At 42.5% G+C, this 12,529-nt stretch overlaps 1 protein-coding gene across 1 annotated transcript in view; it reads right to left on the bottom strand.

The window, feature by feature from the left end:
- Nucleotides 1–12,529, bottom strand: part of mau2 (MAU2 sister chromatid cohesion factor) — a 64,528-nt gene that overhangs the window by 25,489 nt on the left and 26,510 nt on the right. Inside the window, exons 8-11 of the mRNA XM_078198590.1 lie at nt 9,012–9,158; nt 5,015–5,105; nt 4,293–4,396; nt 546–623 (exon numbers count right to left, since the gene is read on the bottom strand). Coding sequence (XP_078054716.1) covers nt 546–623; nt 4,293–4,396; nt 5,015–5,105; nt 9,012–9,158 — 420 coding nt within the window. The remainder of the gene's footprint in view (nt 1–545; nt 624–4,292; nt 4,397–5,014; nt 5,106–9,011; nt 9,159–12,529) is intronic.

Raw genomic sequence — 12,529 nt, 5'->3', positions numbered from 1 at the left:
AATGCTGGAAAATCTCAGCAGGTCTGGCAGCATCTGTAAGGAGAGAAAGAGCTGGTGTTTCGAGTCCAGATGACCCTTTGTCAAAGCTAATAGAAAGTGGGAGATATTTATACTGTAGGTTTGCTGCCAGAGATTTTCCAGTATTTTCTCTTTTGGCCAGAGCACTGACCTGCTCACAGAGCGATCAGTGTTAACTCCACACTCAGCTGACCAAGCCAACAGACAATGGAGTTGCACAAACCAGGTGAGCCTGGGTTTCACTTCGATTTGGTTCAGAATTGGTCAATTTCAAGTGGGACATAAAAGTTGGTCCATGGGTTAGAGAGGAAGGAAAGTCATCGGGTGTGCGCCCCGATCCTGGTCACAATCTGATCATTCCAACCTAGGAAGAGGGAGGCAAGAATTCTGACCATATATATATATAACCTGTGGATTGATATCCCCAGCACAAATAGTGCCAGGCAAGGGAAAAGAGGAAGGGAGACAGAAACCAATATAAAAGAATCAGACCAAGTAGATAATAATTGTTCTGTTTCCTTACTCACCAGTAACGTGTGAAGCTGGGCAGCATGGTTCGAAAACAACCTGGGAGACTGCTGACACAACTGACAGACCTGGGAAATCTGACAATGTAAAAAAACGGAAGTGAAAATAAGTGAAATTGTTGAGAATCTACATTCAGGCACACCTTTCAAATGGGCTGAATAGCAGCTGCTTGGGTATTAGAGAATTTACAGCATTAGAAACAGTCCATTCTGCCCAAATGTTCTATGCTTCACATCGGCCTTCTCCCACTCCACTTAATCTCAGCCTTTCTGCATTTCCTCTTATTTCTTTCTCCTTTATGTTTATCTAAACCTTTCCTTAATTGCATCAACACGAATTGTATCAGCTATTCCATGTGGTAGCATGTTCCAAACTCTTAAAGAGGTTTCTCCTGTTTAAGAGGACAAAGGAGCGTTTTAGTGTGAAGTTGTACGAACTAAGGAATAGCATGATGGGAAAATTGGTCAGCTATTTGGTACAATCTTAGAAATCTTAGAAACCCTACAGTACAGAAAGAGGCCATTCGGCCCATCGAGTCTGCACTGACCACAATCCCACCCAGGCCCTACCCCCATATCCCTACATATTTTACCCACTAATCCCTCTAACCTACACATCCCAGGACACTAAAGGCAATTTTAGCATGGCCAATCAGCCTAACCCACACATCTTTGGACTGTGGGAGGAAACCGGAGCACCCGGAGGAAGCCCACGCAGACACGAGGAGAATGTGCAAACTCCACACAGACAGTGACCAATATAAGCAAGGCTGACTCCACATAACTTTAAGACTGTATGAGTAAATAAAACAAGATAAGGTCAGGGATGACGGAGTCACCGACCTTCTTCTGTTACATCAAAGGGCAAGATAAGAGTATGAATGTTGAGACAGAGTTTTAGGAGGTCAGCAAGTTATGACATGATTAATGACATTGCTTATGATTCTATTACTAATTGAATTCCTGAATATGCTCTGGTCACGAACACTGATAATGATTATGTATAAATACTGAACTGATTCTTTGTGTAATTGCGGACTTGTGGAAGAATCAGCAGTTGTACCAACTGCTCTCTGACCTCAAGTTTCAGCCATATACTGCATGCAGTCTTTCGTAAATAAAGCCTAGTTATTTTGTCGGAACGAGCTTTGTTGAGTCTTTCTGTCACAGTCAAGAAGCAGGAAAGTTTCCACTTCAACATTAGAAGTTTATTGGTGTCACAAGTAGGTTTACATTAACACTGCAATGAAGTTACTGTGAAAATCTTCTAGTAACTTCATTGCAGTGTTAATGTAAGCCTACTTGTGACACTAATAAACTTCTAAAACCTTCCTTTGTGCTCTTAAACAGGAGAAACCTCTTTAAGAGTTCGGAACATGTTACCACATGGAATAGCTGAGACAAAGTGAGAGGGCAGATAGCGTTAACGTGCAGTCCAGAACAAGGGGATATATCCTTAGGTGATGTTAGGAAGGACTTCTTCAAGGATAATGATAATCTTGAAATCTCTCCCCAGAAAGCATTCTTATTAGGCAAGAGTAATACAGAACCAAGGGAAGTTTAGTTTATTAAAGATAATATATTTCAATGTTAACACTTGGAGCTTGTTACTATTTCAAGGAGGAAATGGTTTATTAATTAATTGCTTTAATGACAAGGATGGAAACATACTGAGTTGCACTCAAAAATAAATTATAATTTTAACTATTGTATATTTGTACTGATAATGCACACATAATTAAACTCTGAACATACGCTGCTCGAATGTGAAATAAACAAAACAAGTCAGGTTTCAATAATCTGTATACTATAACATGATGGTGAGTTTTAAGGCGCACGTGGACAAATACATGAATAGGATGGGAATAGAGGGATATGGTCCCCAGAAGGGTAGGGGGTTTTAGTTCAGTTGGGCAGCATGGTCGGTGCAGGCTTGGAGGGCCGTAGGGCCTGTTCCTGTGCTGTAATTTTCTTTATTCTCTTTATAATATTGAAACAGTTACACAAGCTATTAAAACATTTTTTCTCCTGAATTCCCTATTTAATTTATTACTGACTTATATTTGTGATAGCTCCCACAAATGAAAACATCTTCACTGCTTCTATCCACTCAGATCCCTTCAGAGGACTTTAAGATTACATCAGGTCACTCCTCAGCCGTCACATTTTTACAGCAAATAACTCAACTTGTTCATCCTTTCTACCGAGACTGGTTGCTGCAGTAAAAACACGATTGCACTCGGAAGCAACTCCAGCAGGGGATTTTCCTTCCTCCACCAAATGTTAAAACTAATGAAGGAATTGAATCAAACCAGGAAAATCTTGATCAAATCAGGGTGAAATTGAAAATATCAGGAGCAACTCATGAAGAAAGGCAAGTGAGATGGTGCATCATCTGATATGTCACAAGCTCTTGCTTTCAGGGCCATTTTGTGTCTCTTGGTTGCCCACTTCTCTGCATATCTCACTTATTAGAGGTGCTCTGAACCTGTCCCATCCTGCCAAAGGTTTATTTATACAGTTGAATGACAAGAACCTGGCAACCTGCCGTTCAATAAGACTCTTGCTTACACATTTTGATTGACAAGAGCCCACGATTGTTAGCCTCTACAAGTTGAAGTAAAAAATCTTTTAATGGTTTGTGTGACAAAATTGTAACATACAGATATTGAGACATTTTTATTCACAAGAGGCAGTGTACATTCAGAATTTAAATACGTATCGGTAAAAATTACACCAGCTTACAATTAATTTTTGAATGCAACCCAATATGTTTCCATCCTTGTCATTGAACCAATTAATTAAAAAACATTTCCTTACCAAAGCAGAAACAGGCTTCAAGTGCTGGGAGTCTTTTCTGTGAAGAAGTGTTTCCTGACATCACTTAAGGTTCTATCTCCTTGTTTTTGGACTCCCCACTAACACTACCAACTTTAAAGTGGTCATAAACATTTCAAATAAATCATTCCTTAATCTTCTATACTCGAGAGATTAATCAGCCTCGGCAATTCAACCTGTCCTCATTTACGTGGTCTTGTTTGGTGTCTGCCTCACCTGTCAAAAAAAGATCATCAACCACCACTACAAGCTGATGAGAACATTGAGCTTTGTGGTGATGTGTTGCTACAGGGAGCGAGAGGGTATAGATTCCTGTCTCTAATTACCTTGAGGCAAATTGCAAACACATCTCTACCACTGTGCATTATTGTTAAATGCAGGCCGGGAACTGCTCCGCAGTGGATGAATTCAAATGTCCACCGTGGCTTCTGAGCAAGCACTTGCTTACCCGTAGCTGCTTAGGGAGTAACTCTTGGGGAGCTGGCACTTTCGGTGGATTTGAATTACGTGCTGTGGGAAAAATTTCAAAGTCGGCAGGGAGAGGATAAACTTTTAAAATGTATTTGGAGAAAGGAGGTTGGGCGGGCAAAAAAAAGAGAAAGAGAGGTGACACGGCCTCTTGTACATCCAGATTTAAATCTTTCCACCACTGGCAGATATGGATTCTGCTGCTCCGGCCCCAAGTTCTTGAATTCCCTCCCTAAAACTCTCCGCCTTTAAGCAAATCCTTAAAATCTATCTCTCTGCCTTAGATTTAAGCCACTTCTCTGTTATGGTAGGCAGCAGGTGAGACACTTGTGTCCAATCAGACTGGGCAGAATGTGAAATCTCACCCCAGAGGTTATACCCAACACACCATCTTTCTCTGAAGTATATATGGACACAGTTCTGCTGTGGCAGTATACAAACCTCCTGGAGAGCTGTGGCTTTGTGGCCAGTTACAAGTCGACACATGATGATATGCTCCAGTAACATGACTTGAAATGAAGAGAGGATTGGGCTGCAGTCGAGCACTGTACAGATGAAAAAGAATTAAGTTTTAAGTTATTATAATACCTCAAATGCAACTTGCAATGTAAAGCTTTATAACCAAACGATTATCAAGTAATCTTTACAGAATTTCAGCAATCAATTGGACACCTCATTTTTGAAGAGTGGTTCAGTGGTTAAAAGGTATTATAACCAAGCCATATAGGTCAGAAGGCCAGTGTTATACAGTGACAGATCTGTGTCCACCAGTACTGTACCCAGTGTTATAGTGACAGACTTGTACCCACCAATACTGTATCCCAGTGTTATACAGTGACAGACCCGTCCCCACCAGTACTGTACCCCAGTGTTATACAGTGACAGACCCGTCCCCACCAGTACTGTAGCCCAGTGTTATAGCCCAGTGTTATACAGCGACGGACCTGTACCCACATGTTATACAGTGACAGACCTGTACCCATGTGTTATACAGTGACAGACCTGTACCCACAAGTACTGTCCCCTGCTGTTGTGCAGTTCAAGCAATTCGATCCAGGTTTGGAAGACTAAGCAATTCAAGCGCAGAGTGTAAAGATCCATAAATCCAACCTTCACCAAAATTTGACTGAGAACACGTGACCGGACAATTCCACGCGACTTACTTTTTAATTTTTCTAACTGCATGAGTGCTTTATCTGTGTATTTCTGGGCTTTCTCTAGATATCCAGCTTGCATGGAGTGCATCACTGTCACCTGTAACACAAGAACCTTAACATCACTGAGATGTATTTCACCCTGACATTCAGCAGAACACTATACAACCTCACTGCAGAATGGAGCATGGATATCAAAGCAGACAGTACTGCAGGCTACCTGGAGGTATGTCAATGCGACTGGAGAAGTGCAATTTGTTAGCAAACTGGTGGGTGTCCAGGGGCTTGGGCAGTGGAGTCTAAGGTATGACCAGTTTTCTCTGCATCACTTTCACCAAAAATTGGTGAGTCTAAACCAAGAATTAACAGGGAGAGTTGGGAGATTTCTTCCCCCATCTTAAAATGCAAAGCTGTGAAATACTAGCCAGAAACAGTCCCGGAAGCAGAGAAAAATATAATGGTAAATGGTTGAGAAAGACAAAATTATAAAGGATATTGCAAAAGAAAGAGCTGAGGGAAATGTGCAGCAAATTGTACAGGCCAGTCAGGGAGCTGACAGCAATGCAGTCGGCTAAATGGCCTCTCTCTGTGACATAAAATTTTATGAATCTGAGATTGACGGGGCGACTTTTTTTAAACAAAGTAATTGGAAAAAGTAAACTTGCCCTTTCCCATCTGAAACATTTTCCCAATCCCGATGCTTACATGAAAAAAAACAGCGCGCTGTTGTGCCATAAAGCCCAGGGAGGTTCCCAGGTCAAGCCTGACTTTGAATGGAGTTAGCTGATCGCAGCTGGAGATTAGTTAGTCCATGACAGGCAAAGATCAAATCAGCCAGTGTTCTGTCTCCTGACCTCCAAATCCAGCCATTCCCCGCCAGAAAACGCACACATGTGAAAGCTGGGCTGGCTGTGATGCCTCCCTGTTAACTGGTCGCCCGCACTCGCTGCTTAGTCTAACAGAAGAGTGAGCATTTGGCCAAAGTTACAGGAAGCAACTGTGAGGACCAACGTCTATTGAGAAGCAGCACATTTAAGTAAAAAGGAGATAAGATATATCCTTCTCACCCCCTCAATGCCACCAAAAAGTCCCCATGTCCAGAATACATGTGGACTAACTCATGAATGAGTTTCCCTCCCTGGCTTCCACTGAGAGCCCTCTCCCAGGGAACATGGACAAACTTGGGAATATAGCATCACCAATCTATATCCTGCTCTCTGAGAGAATATGTTGAAACCTGCTGGATTCTGTTAAAAGTAATTAAGATCTTGATGGGTAAACGAAGAAATAATTCTTTTAAGTGATTTTGCTCCCAATCTTTGTTACAATTTGATTCTGAAATTGTGTGTTTAACCACTAGGTGGCACCCTGAGTCAGAGCAGCAAGCTTTCAACTCCAGTGCTTGGATTTGACCTGGGTTACACGTGTAAATAGACTGACACTTATTAATACTATGATAATTTGGAACAAACTAATAATCTCACTCAGGGATTTGGTGACAGAAATGAAAACCGGAGCAACAGGGTTAGCTATTGCAGTTAAAACAAATTATTGAAGGAGAGCAAGGAGCTGTAGTTGGTTGAATAAGTCTAAAGCTTATTAAGAGGAGCAAAAGGAGAGTATGTTCTTTCTGAACTGGGGTTCCTTCAGGGAGAGCGTACCGAAAGTGGCACCTAAATCACATTAACACTGACAAGTGCTTGCATAGGCTCCAGCAGCTCAATATCTAAGAAGCTATTCAATTCCCGCCTCATTATGCTTCTGAAATGCCTTAGTAAAGGCATGATATACAAGCAAGCTGTTATTTAGGTGTGAGCAAGCCAGTGAATATCACCAGATTATTCAATAATAAACAGCAGGAAAGAGGTTCATGGCCGGCACGCTGGCTAGCACTGCTGCCTCACAGTGCCAGGGACACAGGTTCGATTCCTGGTTTGGGTCTGTGCACAGTCTGCACGTTCTCCCCGTGTCTGCGTGGGTTTCCTCCGGGTGCTGGTTCGGTGCATTGGCCGTGCTAAATTCTCCCTCAGTGTAACCCAAACACACGCCGGAGTGTGGCGACTAGGGGGTTTTTCACAGTAACTTCATTGCGGCGTTAATGTAAGCCTACTTGTGACACTAATAAATAAACTTAAAACTGAACCTAATCTCAGTTGCTGGACAGCGATCAGCAGCAGAATTCCTGGGTGAGCATCTCTCTTCCTTTCCTGGTTTTGGGCCATTAGGAAATCATTGAGCAACAGAATCATAGATTGGGTTTGGAATCCACAACCTGCTTGCTCAGGATGGCCAGGTGTTCTCTGAGCAATAGACTCACTAACCAGATAACCGCACAGAGTTATTATTGCCTAAAGACAGACCTGCATTTCTATAACATAGAAACAGAAAATGCTGGGCATTCTCAGCAGGTCTGGTAGCATCTGTAGAGAGTATGTCCTTTCACCAGAACTCGGAAAAATTAGAAACGTAAAAGATTTTGCTAAAGTTAAAAAGAGTCGAACGGTAGGAAGAGGTTGGGAAGAACAACACAAGTGAAGCTCTGGGATTGGGTAAAGAAAAAGAGAGATTGAATGACAAAATGGTTCATGGAGTCAGGCCAAATAGAGTGGTAAAGGGACAAGTTAAAAACAAAAAGATATGTCTCGAGGTGTGTTTGGCAGGATCCTGGACAGCTGCGGTTGAAAGCAAAGGAAAAATAAACATAAGAACATAAGAACTAGGAGCAGGAGTAGGCCATCTGACCCCTCGAGCCTGCTCCGCCATTCAATAAGATCGTGGCTGATCTTTTTGTGGACTCAGCTCCACTTACCCACCTGCTCACCATAACCCTTAATTCCTTTACTGTTCAAAAATCTATCTATCCTTGCCTTAAAAACATTCAATGAGGTAGCCTCAACTGCTTCACTGGGCAGGGAATTCCACAGATTCACAACCCTTTGGGTGAAGATGTTCCTCCTCAACTCAGTCCTAAATCTGCTCCCCCTTATTTTGAGGCCATGTCTCCTAGTTCTAGTTTCACCTGCCAGTGGAAATAACTTCCCTGCTTCTATCTTATCTATTCCCTTCATAATCTTATATGTTTCTATCAGATCTCCCCTCATTCTTCTGAATTCCAATGAGTATAGTCCCAGTCTAGTCAGTCTCTCCTCATAAGCCAACCCGTTGGAGTTTAGAAGGCTGAGGGGTGATCTTATAGAGGCATATAAGATAATGAAGGGGCTGGATAGGGTAGAAGTGGAGAGATTCTTTCCACTTAGAAAGGAAACCAGAACTAGAGGGCACAGCCTCAAAATAAAGGGGGGTCAGTTTAGGACAGAGTTGAGGAGGAACTTCTTCTCTCAGAGGGTGATGAATCTCTGGAATTCTCTGCCCACTGAAGTGGTGGAGGCTACCTCGTTGAATATGTTTAAGTCACGGATAGATGGATTTCTGATCGGTAAGGGAATTAAGGGTTATGGGGAGCAGGCGGGTAAGTGGAACTGATTCACTTCAGATCAGCCATGATCTTATTGAATGGCGGGGCAGGCCCGAGGGGCTAGATGGCCTACTCCTGCTCCTATTTCTTATGTTCTTATAACCCTCTCAACTCTCGAATCAACCTAGTGAATCTCCTCTGCACCCCCTCCAGTGCCAGTATATCTTTTCTCAAGTAAGGAGACCAAAACTGTACACAGTACTCTAGGTGTGGCCTCACCAGCACCGTTTACAGCTGCAACATAACCTCACTGTTTTTAAACTCCATCCCTCTAGCAATGAAGGACAAAACAAAGAGAAACAAAAAAAAAGGCAGCAGACAAAATGGGGGCAGGAGTTATGATTCAAAATTGCTGAACTCATTAGAGATGTTATAGGTTTGGAGCAAAGTTAGAAATTAAATGTTTTCCCAGTTCTGATATTTAGCATTTACTTTCTAAACAGCATCACACACTCTCCTCTAAGTGTGTAACAGTATCTAGCACAGGGATTTACCCCCTCACTCTCCAAAAAATGCACAGTACTTCCTCACCAGATAAACTAGCACACACATATGCTCCTTAGGTAGCCAGTGAAAGAGGTCTGCGGGGTTAGTGGGCAGGATCTCATCATCGTGTAGCGTAGAGATGGTTTGAATACATTGCTGCAGTTGCTTCAGACAGGGCTTCACACTTTTTACCTTCAAGAATAACACAGATTATTCATTATTCATAGACTGCTTTCTTACTTTGAAATTGGGTTCTCAAAAAGTACGTTCACATTTCCTGAAACTATTATACAAACAGGTGCAAATTCAGACACATATTGAGGTAAACAAACGTGATATACATTCACACTCATCTGACTTTCCCCTCAGAGGCTGTGGGTTCAGGTCCCAGTCCAGGAGCAAGAATTTATAATCTCTATCGACACTCCCAGTACAGTACTGAGGGAACCCTGCATTGTTAAATACGCCAGCTTTCAGAGGAGGTGTTAAACTGCCCTCTCAGGTTGAAGATTGCACATTGCTATTGGAAGAAAAGCATGGTACCCCAGCTAATAATTATTCAGCAACCAACAACACCAAAAAGAATGCAGATTGTCAGGTCATTGTCAACACTGCTGTTTGTGGGAGCTTACTGCAGACAAATTAGTTGGGGGGGGGGGGGGGGGGTGAGGGGGGTTCCTGTATTACAACAGTGACTACACTTTAATAAGTACTTCACTGGCTGTGAAGAGGATTAGGTGTCCAGAGGTTGGGAAAGTTACTCTCTAAAGGTAAGACTTACTTATTTTAGCTCCTGTCTGGGTCTATGTTCCTATACACTTTTTGTTGCAAGTAATAAATTTCCATGTTAACACTCAAACTTTTAAACTAAAGTTGAGCCACAAGTGAGATTAATGGTTTTGTGTGGTCACTTAGTGCTCAGATCCTGCCATTATCACAGCTTCCAGGAAAATTTAGTGCAAGGCTGCTACATAGAAGTGACAAATGGACTATTAATGCAAGGGAATATACTATGAATGTCAGGACCCTGGGAGATGCAGAGGACCAGAGAGACATTGGGGTGTACGCCAATGATCCCCGAGGATAGGACAAGTAGATAAGGTGGTTAAGGGACACAAGAGGTATTTGCCTTTATTAAGTGAGGCATAGAATATAAGAGTAGGGAGGTTATGATGGAACTGTATAAAGGACTCGTTAGGCCACAGCTAGAGTACTGTGTGCAGTTCTGGTCAATACACTGTACGAAGGGTGTGACTGCACAATAGAGGGTGCAGAGCAGATTTACCAAGATGTCGTCTGGGCTGGAGTGTTTCTGCTATAAAGAGAGGCCGACTAGGCTGGGGTGGTTCTGCTTAGAGCAGAGAAGGCTGAGGGGGGACCTGATAGAGGTGTACAAAATTATGAGGGGCATAGATAGGAAGAAAGTTTCCGCTTAGTAGAGGGGTCAATAACCAGGGGGCATAGATTTAAGGTAAGAGGCAGGAGATTTAGAGGGGATTCAAGGAAAAATCTGAAACGCACTCTCTGAAAGGGTGGTAGAGGTGGGAAACCTCACAACATTTAAGAAACATTTAGATAAGCACTTGAAATACCATAGCATTCAAGGCTATGGACCATGTGCTGGAAAATAGGATTAGGATAGATGCTTGATGGCCAGCATTGACACGAAGGGCCTCTTTCTGTGCTGTAAAACCCTATGGCTCTAAATTGCACTAAAACACTTAAAATACCCAAGGATCTGGATATGTCAGACCCCATCCCAAACCAGGATACATCAGACCCCATCCCAAACCAGGATACATCAGACCCCATCCCAAACCAGTCATCAGAGAATTTCAAACACAGGCACAGGTCATTTAGCTCCGATGGTGCAGAGATATTTTTTCCCCACCTGAATTGTTTAGTCTAATCACTCACTCCTCATATCATTTTATATTTATCTTTGTCAAGCAATTCTCTTTCAAAGTACCCGTGGACTCTGCTTCAATACTTTCGTGGCAGAAAATTCACTAATCTTTTCTGCAGAAATGTTTTTTTCTTTATCTCCATTTTAATTCAGTTTGCGATGAGTTGTGCCCGTTTAGGGCTGTCTTACTGACTGGTGCAAACAATCCATTATTATTTAACCCATCGTCATCCTTCTCAACAATGAAAATCTGCTCCAGGCCACCTTCAAACAGAAAGAGGCCTTTCGGCCCATCGTGTCAACGCTGGCCATCAAGCACCTATCCTAATCCTATTTTCCAGCACATGGTCTATAGCCTTGTATGTGCACTGGTCTGGGATGGAGTCTGACATATCTGGGTCCTTGGGTATTTTAAATGTTTTAGTGCAATTTAGAGCCATAGAGTTTTACAGCACAGAAAGCAGCCCTTAGTTCCCATAATAACTCCGAGTTAACAGCACAGACATAGCTTTTCAGCCCAAATGATTCCCCTTTATGCTCCACAGAAGTCTTCTTTAACCCTACATCTTACCCCATCTGCATACCTTTCTATTCCTTTCTCCTTATGTGGTTATTTAGTTTCTCTTAAAAGCATCTATGCTATTCACCTCAGCCTCTCCTTCAGTTCCAGTACCAAGTTCAAAATCATTACCACTCTCTGGTTTCAGGTGTTTGTCCTGAATTCCCGACTGGATTTATTAGTGACTTTCTTATGACCCCAAGAAAGTTAAGGAAGCCCACCAACGCCTCTACTTTCTCAGAAGACTAAGGAAATTTGGCATGTCAGCTACGACTCTCACCAACTTTTACAGATGCATCATAGAAAGCATTCTTTCTGGTTGTATCACATCTTGGTATGGCCCCTGCTCCGCCCAAGACCGCAAGAAACGACAAAAGGTCATGAATGTAGCCCAATCCATCACGCAAAACAGCCTCCCATCCACTGACTCTGTCTACACTTCCCACTGCCTCGGCAAAGCAGCCAGCATAATTAAGGACCCCACGCACCCCGGACATTCTCTCTTCCACCTTCTTTCATCGGGAAAAAGATACAAAAGTCTGAGATCATGTACCAACCTACTCAAGAACAGCTTCTTCCCTGCTGTCATCCATCATTTGAATGGACCTACCTTGCATTAAGTTGATCATCTCTACACCCTAGCTATGACTGTAACATTACATTCTGCACTCTTTCATTTCCTTCTCTATGAACGGTATGCTTGTCTGTATAGCGCACGAGAAACAATACTTTTCACTGTATACTAATTCATGTGACAATAATAAATCAAATCAAACCTTAGTTTTGAATTCCCCTATAAGCAGAAGCACCTCCTCTATAACTGTCTTAGCAAATCCCTTTGTAATTTTAAGCAAAAAGAGCCCAGTCTTTCTTCTGATCCGGTCAGCAGCACCTCAAGTCACCCAAGTCTACAGTAGCACCAGCTGCACAACTTGCCTAACACGACCCAGAAACCCTAGCACTGCGCCCAGTATATCATAAATGCAGACTTAACATTCAGGCCAAAACCAACACGGCTATGTGCTCTTGGAACGATGAGCATAGTCAGGTTTTATTCCAGACTCTGTGGCTCTCTTTTTCTAAACTATTTCTCCGACT

Source organism: Mustelus asterias, chromosome 26 (assembly GCF_964213995.1).
Source record: "Mustelus asterias chromosome 26, sMusAst1.hap1.1, whole genome shotgun sequence".
Lineage (NCBI taxonomy): Eukaryota > Metazoa > Chordata > Chondrichthyes > Carcharhiniformes > Triakidae > Mustelus > Mustelus asterias.
Note: the sequence above shows the minus strand (reverse complement) of the source record. Positions and strands in the feature narration are given on the sequence as shown.